The following is a 16,295-nucleotide window of genomic DNA, read 5'->3' on the forward strand; positions in this document are numbered from 1 at the left end:
TGAACATTTGTATACGAGTTTTTGCACTAACATATGTTTTCGTTTCTCCTGGCTATATACCTAGGAGTGGAGCTGCTGGTCGTATGGTAACGTTATGTTTAAACTTTTGAGAAACTGCCAAACTGTTTTCCAAAGAGGCTGCTTCATTTTACATTCCTCCTAGCAGTGTATGCAACCTCACTTTTTATATAGCTGTTATTCTTAGGTATTTGGAGTCCTACTCAGAAGCAGGGGGAAGATGGCATGTTTCTAGTATTCTGATTCTGTGGAGTGAATTTCTTTGTTAGGTTATCTGCTGTTTTCGTCTTGTTTTATTTACTTTATCCCTGGCTCTTGAATCAGTACCTAGACCGAAGTAGGCGCTTGATAAATCCTTGTTGAAAGTGTGAATCTTCTGTGCCTTGGCTACATGTCAGGCAGCTCAAGAAGTTACGCTTTCGAGATCTGCTGAAAGGGAACTTACTAACTCCGCTACCCATTGACCAGGGAAATGTGGGAGCAGTTGTTTTTAGTGTAACCATGGTAAAAGGAGGCCGTGATTTGGGGGTGGGAGGCATGACTAATCACACAGACATTCTTCTGCCTGTGGGTTGTAGCAGGAAATTAATGTAAAAAACAAAAGGGATAAAAATTTCATGTTTAATGAATAAGTAATAGCTAAGTTAATACACTGCAATTAAACATTCTTACTAAGTCAAACATCACTAAGTTAAACATTTTTTTAAAGAAGAGGAGCTATATAAGTGATAATACTTATATGAACTTAAAAGAAAAATCCTGTTGCTTAAAGTAATAACCCTTTGGTATGAATAGCCTGCAGTTTGCTGGCGTTTTGGCATAAACTGCTTGTTGAATTCTAGTCTTGACTAGATTATTTTGGCAAATCCTGGACTTGCAGTATCTCAATATTATTTAATGAAGCAGTGAACCATTATCCTTCAGAGAACTAAAGTGACTCCTTATGTTTATTATGCGAGTTACTACAAGGCGTAAAACACAACATCAAAATTGAGTGTGTTATGTTTAAACATTCACTGGTGCTTGCCCAGCTTTAAACTATTCTATGTAAAGAGAAAAGTGAGTAGTGAATCGTACTCACTACTTGAGTAAGTTATCTTCTTTGCTTGGCATAGTAATGTGGCTTTAGAGAAATACATATGTCTGTCAACATGTATTTATATGCATTACAGTATGCTAGACTCTATTTGTGAGTGTATTCATCCACCTCTCAGCCTCTCCACCCGTCCATTCATTCATCAAACACTCGCTGAGTGCCTAGTGTGAGCAAAGTTCCGTTCTGGACCCGGGGGTGCACAGGACAGGACGGCTCATGTGCCTGGAGCACTCACATTTCCGGCTGATGCTCTGTGAGCTGCGAAGAGGCATATGAAAGGTATAAGAAAAAAGGGGATTTAATTTTTTGAGATTTAAGGAAATCTTTATAAGAGGTCATATTGAAACTGGTCTTTTGAAAGATGAAACGATGAGCACTAAAAGCAGGGTGGGAAAGACGGCGTTCTAGGCCGAGGCTCAGTGTGAACAAAGGAACGCTGTGTGAACGCTGTGGGGAGCACTGTTTTCGTGCAGTGAGAGCGTAGAATATGTGGGGGGAGCAGCAGTAGATGAGGCCAGAAGGGCACATAGGGCCCCGCCCCAAGCACTGGAGAGCCAGGGGACGTTTTTAAGCTAAGAGTGATGTGATCAAATCTGTTCCATCCCCTCCTGCCAGTAATGTCAATACTTTTATAATAAAAGCAATACATGATTTTTTGTAGAAAATAAAAACAAAAACATACAGGCATAAAAAGTCCCTATTTCCAGAAACCTATTAACAAAATACCTCAGTTTTAGAGAGAAAAGGTGAAGAGAAACTGGACATCTGGGATCAGCTAACATACTCTACAGTAGTCCCAGTCAGAAGTGATGAAAGCCTGAACGAGGGGGTAGAGAAGAGGAGACAGACTTGGAACCAAATTATTCGTAAGACTGTCTAAGAAAAATGAGCATATACCACAATATTGGCTACTAATGTAATATCAAAGGGAGAGTCAGGTGTAATGTTGAAATATCTAACAGTGTTGCCACTGAGATGAAGAATATAGAATGAAAAACAGGTTTAAGGCTAAAAGCATTGAGGGGCCGGACCCACGGCCGAGTGCTTAAAGTTCCACGTGCTCTGCGTTGGTGGCCCAGGTTTGCAGGTTCGGATCCTGGGTGCAGACCTACTCCCCTCATCAGCCATGCTGTGGAGGTGTCCCACATGCAAAGTGGAGGAAGATTGGCACAGATGTCACTCAGAGCTAATCTTCCTCAACCAAAAAAAAAAAAAGCATTGAGCTGAGTCTTCAGCACATTGTCTACAATGCCAGATGTCTTCTTGGTAATGTTCAGTAGACAAATGGAAATGTAGGAGGGGGCCAGAGATGTTAGTTTAAAAGATACCAGCTTTTATTGTGTGATTGAAACCATGGTATGAAAAAGACTTACCATATATGTGTAGAGTGAGATGAGAGCTAAGGATGGAGACCTTGGGAACAACAAATATTTTTCTTGAGTCTAGGATAAAAACTATGAACTTCTCTTTAGAAAAACACAAATGCGTGCAAAGTAATACGTGTAATTTTAGAGATGTCACAGATACACTGATAGCCTAGGGCTAAGAATTCTAATTTAGAGGACAGGCAGAGGAGAAGATGGGCAGTAAAAATTACAAACTAAGGAGTTTTCCGAAAAGTAGGAGGAAAACTGAAGAGAGCCAAGCATGGACAGACTGTCACAGAGAAGGGTGCGGTCGAAATGTCAGGTGGAACAGGGAGGTCCACGAATGAGGTTGAAAAAGGCCCTTAGGAGATTGTCTTGTTGGGACTGGTTCCTCAGGCAGTCAGACCAAATGTCTGATTGCAGTGGATTGATGGATGAATGGAGATAAGAAATACTGTGAACAATTATGTAGATGGTTCTTTCATGAAGTTTGGCAGTGAAAAGAAGGAGTCAAAGCCAATAGGAAAGGTTGACAGGAAAGGTTTTTGAGGCTTGAGAGATGTGATTTGTTAGTAGGCAGAGAGGAATGAACCTGGGAAAGGGGACAGTACAGAAACGAGAGAAAGGACTGAATGGACAGAGCTGAATTTGGGAAGCAATCAGGAGGAAGTGGGGCCAGGAGCTATAGCCGCAGAAAGGACAAGGGGTCCATCTTCAGAGACACGAGGGAAAGAGGTCAGGACGGGTGGAGAGAGTCACGTGTATAGGTAGAAAGATGGAGAAGTCCTGTTTGCTGGCCTCAGTCAGGAGTCTGGGCACACGAACCTCTTCAGTGGTCTGGGACAGCATGGCCTGCAAGGGGTAACGTAGATGTCGGAGTTGTCTGTGGTTGAGCCCTGGAGGAAGAGAGCCCTTAGAATGACAACCTTCTAAATTTCAGGAGCCGAGGATACCTCCTCTTCTTGGGTAATAAATACTACCCACTGGGTGGCCCTTTTAATTCAGTTTATGAAAGCGTTCTTTGAAGTGCCTACCCTGTGGTAGGTCCTGGAAATTCAAAGGTTTTAGGACGTTCCCTGCCTTTGGGGAACTCATCTTCTTCACTGGGTAGTTTGAGGAGCTCTGGGTGAGCTCTTATCACGTCTATGACATCATCCACTTTGTGAACTAACTATGGCAAGTTTGTACTCTTCTAATTCTCCTCACTGATAGTGGATGAGAGCTGAAAGAATGCAATCTTGTTTTAATAAAGCATTTTTAAAATCTAATCCTGAAGACAATTTAATTTCAAAGTTACACTTAAAGAGAATCTTTTATTACTTAAGTAATATGTACTTAAGTAATATATAAGCATATTTTCATTGTAATACTTAAGAATGGAGGATAAAAGGTGGAAGTCTCTTTTACCCCTCCACGCTCCCTCCCTGAGGTACCTGCTTTGTATGCCTTTTCAGAATTCACTCCTGTGTATGTACACACTCACATATGAAGTTTTAGCTTTTCTTTCTTTGACATTAGTGGATCATACTGATCATATTGCTGATTACTTTACACTATTCATTTAACAATAAGTTTTGAAATTTTTCTTTGTAAGTACATGTAAATCTGTTTGCGGCTGCATGAATATTTCGTAAGATGGATGGGCCATAATAATATGCCCTAATTTTGGATGTTTAGGTTGTTTCTCGTTTTTCTTTTACCTTTTTCACAGTTATAAATATGTGCACGTGTGCAAGGATTTCTTTAGAATATATTACCTAGTAATGCAATTTGCTGGATCAAAAGGAGTGTGTGGTGGATACAGCCAAACTTCCTAGAGAAAGGCTTTGTGCACTTTGCACTCTTCCTAGAGCACCTGTTTCCCTGCACTGGCAGCAAGAGTGGGTGTTAGGAATCTTTTTAGGTTTTAACTAAGCTGGTAGACGAGGTAAGGTATCAGACTTGACGGTTGCTTGAATTTACATCTCCTAAGATAGGGGCTTTGAAGCCACATATGCAAAGTGAAAGCCTTGAAATAGAGTGTTCAGTAACTGTTACAGTATATGTAAATATTTGTCCAAGTTATTTATTTAAAACAAAGGACTTAAAACTTTAAAATACTTAAAATTCATTTATCTGTGGATTCCATTTCTCCATTCTCTTCTTATTCCCTTTGATGTAGACTATGGAGGGGTGATTCCTTTATTTTAATTAGAGTTAATTTAACTCTTTTCAATGCTATACTCACTAAAGCATGTGCCTTTATGTATATTACCTTCCACTCCTCTACCTCCCTTTCCATGCAAAGTGATTTTAAAAACTCTCAGTTGAGGAGTATTATTTTTAATTAAATACTTTTAATTAAAGAAATATTTGTGTGTGTTTTAAAGCCTCAATGAAGTAAATCATTCAGCTTTCCTGGGGCATCTAATAAATATCTAATTTAATTTTTACCCGTATAGTTTATGCTCCTTTTTCTTTTTTCTTTTAAGATAGCCCTACTGATAATTCAAAGTCTTCCCCTTATAGCCCTCTCCGTCTTGTACCAAGTAATTCCTCTCACTTTCAACCTTCTAAAGCCCATATCTTTTTCCTTAGCAGTCCCCACTAATTTGTGTGTGTGGGGGGGGGTTGTTCATCTTGTGGCAGTGAGATTTTTTTCCCTAAAATTCTTAACCTTGCTGTTAATTACAACATGCCCAAAGCCAGCAGACCTGAAGCTGAGAGAGAAGCAGCAGCAGGACCGGGGAGGGCGAGAGAGGCAGGAAGGGAGTGCTGGCCCTGCTCTGCTGAGGGCCACCAGTCCTGGGTGAAGCCCTGAGAAGGACGTGCAGTGTGCTTTGTGCATTCTGTTCTTCTGCTACAGTAGAGAGTTTCCAGCTGTCTACTTCTTCAATCATCTGACCAAATTCACACTCAAGTAGCAGGCTTTGGAACTGCTGGTTAGCAGCCACGCTCCGTAAGCTGACTGTCAAAGGGAGGGAGGTAGGACTCACTTTAATGTGGAAATCTCCACACTCAGTCCCTGGTTCTGATCTTCTGCCATGGCTCGTCCTGAAACTCAGCTGTCTTTCCAGTAGCCTAGACAGAACAAGTTTTTACAAGTGTACATTGAAAGTACCTTGAGAGCAAACCAGAATTTATATACCCTATCATGGAGGAAATAAGGTCATTCTTAAAAGAGTAATAATTTCCCACAATTTACTTGAAAAGTCTTTTTCTTCCCAAATTAGTGTCTTCTGTGTGCCATCTTGTCTCAGTGGCTCCATAGTTATTCAGAAGTCCTGTTAACTTTAAAACCTCAGCATTTATAGCTATGAGAGGAAAGGACAACAATGAAATGAACAGGTTAAGGCATTTGCTTAGGCTAACATAGTTCACATGCATGCTAGAGTCAGTCTACACTTCACTTTTGAATTCTTGTTAAAAAAAAAAAAGCTAAATTAAATCTTAATTTCATTCAGTTTGTCAGGTGGAAGCTTGTCGTTTAGAATACTTAATGGACTTGTTTCCTGAACAAGACTTTATAAATCAAGTATGATCTGACACACACCTGGAGACCAGAAATTCTTAAATTGGAATCCTGGTTTTAGACCTGAATCCTTATGTGGCCTGGGGCAAGTCATTTACCATCTTACCTCCCTTTTTGCCATCCATGGAGGATAAATACTTCTGTCTCAGGGATGTTGAAAGGATTAATTAGTTCATCTGTAAAGAACTTTGAAGATGAAAAGTACTTTAAAAGTGCTTCTTAATAACATTATTGCTTAGAAAAGAGTGCCACTTCTATGCTAACCGCATTATGTCTCAAATTAAAGAAGGTATGTTTAGTACATTTCTGGTAATTGTAAACTAGAGATAAATCTCTCATGGTGTGAACATCAAACATTAGCTTCAGAATTTCAAAGGAGCATCTCTTTGTCTTATGGATCATTTAGGAGCTGTGTTCTACTCAGTAATTAGTTAGAAAGGTCATATTTCAGGAAAAAGAAGACCCTTTCACACAATTCAACCTTTTTTTATTCAGTCGAGTTTTTTAGTATAAACTTTAAAAGGGCACATTCAATTTTAGTTGGTGCAAGGAGGGCTAGAAAGGGAAATATATTGACTTTTTTAAGCAAAGAACAGAAGAGAGAACCATATTCTTTCTTTTTTTCTTCCCTCTCCTCTCCCCTCCCAGTTTTATCATGAGGATATAAGGGAGTTGCTTTAGCCATTTCTAGAAGGGGTAGAGCTAACATTAAAACTATGTACCTTTAGGCTTAATTCAGTTTCTTCCCCTTTAAACCAAGAAAACAAAAAGGGCCAAAGGTTCTGATTTTATAATAAAACATTATTATAACAACATGCAATGAAGTGTTATATAACCGGTACAAAATTCAAATTTAACGTCTTGACTGTAAAACAGAGGTGGGATGGTGTTAATTATGCAGATGACAGTGAATTGCAGGGCACAGCAAACAATATCAGGGACACAGTTATATAAACAGACCCTAGAAAAGTTTAGAAAACATGATCAAGAAATGAAATGAAAAAATTTGGGATGAAGTGTGTCAGAGTAACTTAAATAAGAAACTGAAAGGGAGGCCACCTGGAGAAATGGTGGTGAATCGGGCTGAATCAGATAGAATTTACCCTCAGTGCAGTTGCTCTTGTGTTCTCTCTGTGTAATCAGACAGGCTCATGGTTCAAGTTGCTCATACTGTGGGTGATGAGTGCAGTCCAGCAAGCTAAGACTGAGTGAAGGACAGGTCAGACTTCTCACAGCCCTTCTCTGTGGTTTGACCTGGAGACTTAATTTGGGTCCACTACTGTGGAGAAGGTGAACGAGTTGCTGAAATACATAGTTTAAATATAAAACACTGTAGAAACGTAAGTGCCACTGACCATTACAGTAAATTACGGGCTTCAGAAATAGTGCTTCTTGCATTTTGGCTTCAGAAATAGGATTTAGTGAGGTAAGTAGCAACCATTGAAGTATTTGGAACCACTACTTAAAATATTAAATTAGTAGGTGTTTTTGGCAGCCATTGTTTTTACTGTATTATCTATTGAGTGTGAGTAATGACTGAGTGCCCCTTATTCTTTCCATTGATTGTGTTAAATGAATGCCATTTTTTATCTTTACCACATGTGTAAAAGATTTTTCTTTATGTGATCAATCCTAATTAAAACTTGTTTCAAGTGGTAAATCAAAACATAATACTAATCAATGTGTCATTCTCTTAATTTTTCTACAGTAAAACTCTTGAAGATCGTTTGAAACTTGAAGCGAAAAATGGGACATTGAGCGTATCAGACACCACGGTTGGCAGCAAACAATTGACATTCACATTAAAGAGGGTAAGTTGTTTTTTTAGTGATATTTTTTAATTCACAAAAGAAAAATAGGCTTCCAATAGTGCTCTGGGTGTGTCAGACCTCAGAACTGCCTTTCCAAGTTTTTCCCTATTGAGGAAGCTGTGTTCCTGTGCTGGCATTTTCTCTGCGGCCAGAGCGCCTCCTGGGTTGATAGCACACAGCTTGACTGAGGCAGAGCCAGGCGTGTTTCTGGTGTTGTGAGGGAGGCAGCGCTGTTGGTGAGGAGCCAGCAGTGTGCTTTCTGGGGCACTGGGCCGCCTGAGGGGCAGCGTTGTAAAGCAGAAGTCTGACCATTTAAGGCTATAAAAGAATACTTAAAGCTTATGTGGACTCTGGGGCCAGCCCTGTGGCGTAGTGGTTAAGTTCGCACGTTCTGCTTCGGCAGCCCAGGGTTCACCATTTCGGATCCTGGGTGCAGACCTACTCACCGCTCATCAAGCCATGCTGAGGTGGCCTCCCACATAGAAGAGCCACAGCTCTACAACTGTGATACACAACTATGTGCTGGGGCTTTGGGGAGAAAAAAGAAAAAAAGAAGAAGATTGGCAACAGATGTTAGTGCAGGGCCAATCTTCCTCAAAAAAAAAAAAAGTCAAATCTTTAAAAAAATAAAAAAGATTATGGACTTGAAAGAAGACCAAGAATCGGTGAGTTCTAATGTATTCATGACAGTAATATCCAGCCTCCACAGGGTACTGTAGTTTCAGAAGGCGAATTACTCCATCAGCGATAGGTGCCATCATAAGCTGACTTATAGGAGTCATTTCTTTAGCCAGCTTCAATAAAGCCTGGCACACAGTGTAGAAAGAATAAGCTGCTTAAATATTTGCTATTAACTGATGAGTGAAACTACGTGGTTTTATTTTTCAAAAATTTTTTCTCATTCTGTTGATCTCCCTTAATATATATTGTCACCAAATAGGGAAAGAATGACAAAGACTCCACCTCTGATTTCCTTATTTTTAATTAAGATAAAGTTCACATACTGTAAAATTCACCTCTTTAAAGTGTACAATTCAGAGTTTTTAGTATATTCACTAAGTTGTGTGATCATCACCACTATGTAATTCCAGAACATCCTCATCATCCCGAAAGGAAACCCCGTAACCTTTGGCAGTCACCCCATACTCCCATCCTCCCCGCCCTAGGCAACCACTCATCCACTTTCTGTCTCTATGGATTTTCCTATTCTGAACATTTCATATAAATGAAATCATAGAATATGTTTTTTTTTTGCAACTGGCTTCTTTTGTTTTCAAGGTTAATCCATGTTGTAGCTTTCAGATCTTCATTTCTTTTTATGACTGAATAATATTCCATTGTGTGGATAATGCCACATTTTGTTTATCCTTCTATCTGTTGATGGACGTTTGGGTTGTTTCCCCTTGTTTTGGCTATTATGAATAATGCTGATATGAAAATTCAGGTGTATGTTTTTGCATGGACATATGTTTTTCATTTCTCTTGGGTTTATACCTGGGAGTGGAGTTGCTGGGTCGTATGATAACTGTTTAACTTTCTGAGGAGCTGCCAGACTGTTTCCAAAGCAACTGCACCATTTCTCATTCCCAGCAGCGGTGTATGAGGATCCATTTTTTCCAAGTCCTCACCCACACTTGTTTTTGTCCATCTTCTTTGTCATATCTGTCCTAGTGGGTGTAAAGTGGTATCTTATGGTTTTGATGTGCATTTCCCTGATGATATAGAACATCTTTTCCTGTGCTTATTGGCCATTTGTATATTTTCTTTGGACAAATATCTGTTCAAATACTCTGCCCATTCCTCTGATTCTTCAACATTTCTCTCTGACAGCATCCAGGAGGCTTGCCAAATTATAACTTTTTTATTCTAAATGTAAGAAGCTTTTCATTTAAATCTGTCTCCATTTAGAGCAAATTTGCACTTTTAGACTTCTTATGTAAATAAGCCAAAACTGGATGTGTGTCCAGAGTAACTTATTGTGCCTATTTCTAATTTCTTATAAGTTGTCTGTGTACCCTTCAAACGTTTCCTGATTCCCTCTGACATTCAGAATGCCAGGTGTGCGGCAGGAGCGGGGCAGCTGCAGGAGGGGCCATCAGCTGCCTCAGCTCTGCTAGAGGGAGTGAGCTTCCACTCTGCAGTAGGGTGCAAGCACACGTCTCTTCTCACTTTTTCTTTTTTTAATTAGAAGGTACTATGTTGAATATCAGTTTATAATTTGTGGTGAAATGAAAATAAGGTGGTGAAATGAAAATAAGATGGCTCTGAAATTATTTTTTTTTGGCTAAAAGAAGCACTAAGAAATACTTAAAATGACCTCATAGTTGAGTCAAGTAGAGTCTTAGAAACTATTTTTGGGAATATATCAATTAATGTTTGATTTATGCCTGTTGTATCATTTGACTAACAATATTTTAACTATTAAATCTCAGTTTTATTTAAGAATATTTAGGGATTTGTTTGTGTATTGTTTTATAGAAATCTCTTTTTATACTAAATGTGTAATATAGTCAAGTAAAATCTTGAGTTTTCCCAGTATTTTCATATATAGTTTCTAAAATGTGAATAAAATTTAAGGGGAAAACTTATGCTTTAGTATTATTTAAAAGTGGCAAAACTGGGAATAGGTCCCCAATCCAGTTTTAACACTTCCTGTAATAACAGTTCCTCGTCAGATCTGCGGCAAGGCTGCTGCTGATGCCGGCGTGTGGTTGGTGTTTGTCCTGCTCCCTGCTCTGTGGAGTACTCAGGGGCTGTGGTCAAAGAGTCAGGGCAGGAACAAGGAGGAGAAGGAAAGGAGAACTTGCCGAGAGCTCCTGGCCCATAAATCATAACGAATCGGTTGCCTGATGACAGCGTCTTCTAGACGCAGCCTTTTAGAGAGAGGCTGAGTCTTTTTCTGGATGGAGGTTTGCCTACAGACCATCGCTGCTGCTTAAAAGCTCCTCTGTAGGCTCCTGCCTTTGTGGGAAAGGTCTGGCAGGGCTTCCCAGAATGTGCTGCAGGAGCTGTGGAGGTACCTGTGGCTGTGCCATGAGATGCATAAGGGAAATGCTGACGACTGAGGTCCGTATTGAAGATGTGTAAACGCACCTCACCTAAGAGCTCCAACACACCCTGTCTATCTTCATTTAGTACATCATTTTCCAAAATTATTTGAACAAGAAACACTTTTTCAGAGATGCTTTTTGACATGAAGAAACAAAATATTAAATAACCAGTGTTTGTTACCTTTGCAAGGGTCTTGATGATACCATTATTTGGTCTGCTAGGAAGTGTGCCTTTTCCCTCAGGTTTTCAGTACGTAAATATGTATTGAATATCTGCTCTGTGCTGCATGCTGGGGACACACAGAACAAGACAGACGTCATCTTTGCTGCCACAGTTCTCAGGCTGTTGAGAGAGAGACATATACGGTTATATCGTTATAATGTGGTGAGTGCTCCAGGGGTGGCCAGAGGGGCCTGACCTGGACAGAGGAGTTAGGAATTGATAAGTGATGGACAGGCTAGGTTTCTAAGAGCGGAGGTGGGGTGGGGGCAGGCAGGGTTCCAGACACAGTGCGCATATAGGCAAAGTTCTTGCTTGAGGGAGGAAGCCAGGCGTGCTCGGGGTCTAAACGAGAGCCTGTGTGTAAAACAAGCGATCAAGGGAAAGAGAGGCATCAGATGTAACTGGAACGGCACACAGAGCTGTCCTGTAGGGCCTTGTGGGTAAGCCACGTTAAATTTTAACCTTAATCCTAGGAACCGTGAAAAGTTGTTGAACAGTTTTTGTTAGCAGAAGACTGACGTACCATTTTTATTTTTAAAATTCATGCTGTTGCATGAGGAGTGGACTGAAGGGGGATCAGAGAGGAGGCGAGGAGGGCCCGCAGAGGGCAGCTCCTGCAGTGTCTGGGCCAGGAAGGCCGTAACCAGGGCTGCACGGGAGCAGAGACAGAGCCACGCAGAGGAATTGGAAGGCCCTGGGAGGAGTACACAGGGCAGGGCTTATTTTGGAAAAGGCACTTGAAGAAATGGTAATAATCAGAATAAGAAGGTAGAGAATTATTCAGAATCCCAGTTTCAGGGCTTCCTAGAATAGGGAAATTCATCAGTTTTTGGTCTTATAGATAGCTTTCCTTTCCCACTATTCCCTCACCTCCCAACTCTTTTTTTTTGTGAGGAAGATCAGCCCTGAGCTAACATCCATGCCAATCCTCCTCTTTTTGCTGAGGAAGACCGGCCCTGGGATAACATCTGTGCCCATCTCCCTCCACTTTATATGGGACGCTGCCACAGCATGGCCTGACAAGCAGTGTCTCAGTGCACGCCCAGGATCCGAACCGGGGCTGCCAGCAGCGGAGCGTGCGCACTTCAACGCTGTGCCACGGGGCCGGTCCCCCAACTCTTTAATTTTAAAATATTGAATAATATCAGCTGGAGGTGAATGGAGAGAGTTTTCCTTCAAAAGTAAGATGCAAATGAATATTTTTTTAGGGGCCTAGCAAAACATAGATCACAGTCAAGCAGGCTTCACAGGTATCTGTAAGGCAGTGTTTTTCAGCTTTTGAAACTCAGGCCTCTGACAGTGATCCTCAGTTTACCTCTGTGTAATACTGTAACCAGCTAAGAATGTTTTTTTGAGTTTTACATTCAGGAGTTTCTATTATCAAAACCATCAACCGTGTTTTTAAAACTACACAGTCCTTACCTTCGTCATGGACTCTGTGTTGACACTCTTCTAAGAATTTCTGCTGGAAGTGGTGACACTGTTTGGGGCGGGGAGGTGGTCCAGCTCTCACCTGAGCAAGTGAGTGTTGAAACCAAGTGTGGACGCCCTTAAAGCAGTCGGCCTGCGAACCTGCGTGTTCATTCAACCACGAACCTGTGACTAGTCTGCAGAGCCATCATCAGCGTACGTCTCTGCTTTCGAGGGGAGTTTGATTTTTTTGAAAACAGTCAAAAATTCTTTGGAACCAGTTCTGGTGAATGAATGCTTAACCCTGGGTGGCTTATAATACACTTTTAGTACACATAAGTATTTTGTTTCGTTTTTAAGACAATGTGAATAAATTAATGGTTCTGGCTTATAAACAAAAGACGGTTCTACAAGAGAAATCGTGGACATTTTGTAAGTGACAGTGTCTTCTCATTTGGCTCTTTTGAAGGTGACCATTCCCTTTTAAAACGTCCCCGTGGTATTGTGTGTTGGTCGAAAAGCCAGTCTCATGCTCTGTGGTTCAGACTGGTCTGTCAGGCACTTCTCTGGCCCAGGGGTTTAGAATTTTGGGTTTTACGGTGACAGTGAAAGTTGGCCCTGTCTGGCTGTTCCTGCCAGGGCAGCCTTGGTGGGAGCAGAGTCCCGCTGCTGGACCACCTGCCCTGGGGCCTGTGGGCAGCATCTCTCCTGGCAACAGTGTTGGGATTGGTGGTCGTACTGTTGGCACTCTGACGGTTACAAAAAAACAAGTGTTGAATTTTCTTTCTCTTTCCCTCTGCTCATTTAATTTTCTCTTTTAGTCTGAACAGCAGAAGAAGCAACAGGAGGCGGAGAAACTGCACCGACAAGAGAGGAAAACCCTCCGTCGTTCAGCTGGTAACCTGAAGTCAAGACACAGGAGGGGCCGGCCGTTTCATTGAATCTGGAAGTGATCCTGCATTTGATTTGGAAGGAGCACGTCTCCCCCAGATCGGTCATCATGAGAGGACATTATGCACAGACAGGGGAACACACATTTTAGAAGTTCCGTGTAAACTCCTGATATACCTACAGAGGTAAAGATTTGACAACTTATCCCTATACCTATACCTTGTGGGTCACACTTTGAAACTGGGCCCCCCCATGGGTCAGTGCATCGCTCCCAGGGTGCTTTTTGTAAGTTGTTGCTCCCCATAAACATTGTCCTTTTTCCCCTGGGTTTAATCAAGTAAACCAGGTTTTTGCTTTTTAACATTGTGAAATGTGTACCATGTAAATGGGAGGTTATCCTGTGTTAAAAACCAAGATTGATCATGTTTTAGGAACTTTTTTTCTTGCAATGCCTGCTGCCATTCACGACTCAACCACCCAGAAATATCATTCCTGCCTTACCTAACGCGCAGGTGTTGGTCGTCTTTGTGTTTATAAGTGTATGTTGGTAGATTTGTTGCTTGTTTATGTGTTAGTTTGGGAATTTTTAAAAAATATTTTTATACCTAGAGAATATAATTTAATGGTAATAACAACCTTAAACAAGAAATAGAAGCTACTGGTTATTCTTTTAACTTGGCACAAGATTAAATACAGATTTTTTTCTGTTTCTTAAGTGCAGTTAGAGATAAAAACATTTATAAAAATAAATACTTTCATTTGAACAGGTTTTTTGAGAAAGACACATTCCTTGGGTTAACTTGAAAATTAGGTTTGGTTTCCTTAGTTTTTCAAGTATTAATGTGATTTTGGAGGCGCGTTTCTTTATGTATAGCTGGAATAGTATCTCTTTGGACCGTAGATGATAGAATCTGACTTGAAATGCCGTAGGCAGAAAGGCAGAGTGAATTAGTTAACATGCACAGGCTGTAGCACCTGTAGCTGGTACAGGTGCCTCGGGGACACCTGGGTCTGGGCTCCAGGTTTAGTCAGGTCTCTCTCCCTCTCCTTTTCCTCCTCCTTTCTCAACACTCTTCCTGATGTCTGCAGTCTCCCCTTCTCTCTTTCCTTGATGTCTTTCCCTCCCCTCGTCGTGTATCTGCACTCTTCTCTGCAGACTGGTTCACTCCCCCAGGCAGAGAACAGTGGGTCATATGTCCACTTCTGTGGTCTGAGAGATGGAGTCTGTTTCCAGAATAAGTGTGTGTGCGCTCGTGTGTGTGCTCACGTGTGTGTGCATGTGGGCACACACGGTCACCAGAGAGACTCTTGTTACCTAGGTGGCCAACCCAACTTGTGTTGTGGCTCCAGAGGGTCCTCCACCTATTTCAGTCCCTGGTGCCAGCTGCTTTTCATCCCACTGACTCCTCTTCATGAACCTTCTCTTCCCAAAGGAGGGGGCTTCAGCTTTCCTGTGGCTTTCTCTTCTCTATTTCCCACATTGCTTCCTTAGAGATGAAAGTTTCAGAAGTTGTTAAAGAAGGACACTGCTGGCTGGAGTTTTTCCCCGGGGCTTGAGTGGTTGTGCTCCAAACCTGTCTCCTGGGGTCAGGTGCTTCCACACCTCTACCTGCCTTCCCAGGCCTCTTTTCTTTCCTTCTTTGGGGGTTCTCCCTGTGGTGTGGGAGCCAGTATGCCATGGTGTTAAATCCCAGAGCAGCGCTGCAAGCTAGCAGCAGAGTTCATTTGCTCTGTGAAACGGAGGCTCATCTAAGACTGGGCTTCAGAGCATCACCAGGTTGGGGAGGATGGTAGGATCCATTCTGGACCCTGGGACACTGGCACGGAGCCAGCTTGACCCGGGTTGAGTCCCAGCCCTGTTGCCTACCAGTTCTGTATCCTTTGACTATTTATTTAACCTGTTTGAGTCTTGTTTTCTCCTTTAAAATGAGCCTAATACTTGGTTTCTGTGAGAATTGAATGAGATACTTACGTCAGGTGAGCATCTAGCACAATGTGAGCCTCTTGAGTCCTTGATAAAGCTGCTCTCTCGCCAGCCACCATTCCCTCACCTCTGCACACACACCCCTCTAAACCCAACATGTTTCTTAATATTGAGGTTTCTCTAGAGCAGAGGTGCCCCTCAGCTTTTGTTCTGGGGGATTCCTGAAAGGGCACATGGAGGGCCTGAACTGAATCTGTGAAGAACATTCAAGAAAGACTTGCTGAATAGATAGTTGCACGAAGACTTCCTCCAGGGTATTCTTTATCCCTATTGATCCCTTAAAATAGCCCCGCCTCTTAAGGGTTGAGATTCCTGAAGTACCTGCTACAATCCTTACATTCCTTTGAAGTCTCCTGTTTTAAAAATGTTAGACAAGTATCATACCCTGTAATTATTCTGTGTTTGTGGTAGATTACTTACTGGCCCTAGGACATGGCTGTGTTTCTCCTGGGTCTCCTCCAGGAAAGTGTGTACAGGGTATTCATGAGCCAGGCGCAGCCTAAAGATGTGGTTTTTACATCAGGACCATCGTGGGGGGTGGGGGGGGGGTCACTGAGTTACCACTTCTCCCCTAATTCTGCTCCAGATCCCCCTCATTCTCTGATATCCCTGACCTGTTGCTCAAATATTTTTTTTTGCTATTAAAAAAAATTGTTTTCGGCACTTGAGCTGTGGCAGTGGTTACTTTTGGAGAGAGAGGAAAGTGATGGGCGGGGGGGACCTGAGGGGACATCTAGGGTCTGGTTGGTTCTGTTCCTTAACCTAGTGGTGAGCTGCTCTCACGACTCGTACACCTTTCTGTGTGCGTGTTCTACTTCAATTAAAAAGTCTTATTGAAAAAGAATTGTTTTATCAAAGTCAATTTTTATCAATTTTAATAAATTATTCCCATCTAATCCCCCTGAGATAACTCCTAACAGTATAAGGTATATTT

The 16,295-nt window shown here is 41.7% G+C and overlaps 1 protein-coding gene across 1 annotated transcript in view; it reads left to right on the top strand.

Annotated features, from left to right (window-relative positions):
* NOL10 (nucleolar protein 10) overlaps positions 1-16,024 on the top strand; it is a 105,130-nt gene extending 89,106 nt beyond the window's left edge. The window contains exons 20-21 of the mRNA XM_058551804.1: positions 7,701-7,803; positions 13,308-16,024. Of these exons, the coding sequence (XP_058407787.1) occupies positions 7,701-7,803; positions 13,308-13,427 (223 nt within the window). The 3' untranslated portion in view covers positions 13,428-16,024. The remainder of the gene's footprint in view (positions 1-7,700; positions 7,804-13,307) is intronic.
* Positions 16,025-16,295: the final 271 nt, after the last annotated feature.

The sequence above is a fragment of the Diceros bicornis genome, chromosome 12, assembly GCF_020826845.1.
Source record: "Diceros bicornis minor isolate mBicDic1 chromosome 12, mDicBic1.mat.cur, whole genome shotgun sequence".
Classification (NCBI taxonomy): domain Eukaryota; kingdom Metazoa; phylum Chordata; class Mammalia; order Perissodactyla; family Rhinocerotidae; genus Diceros; species Diceros bicornis.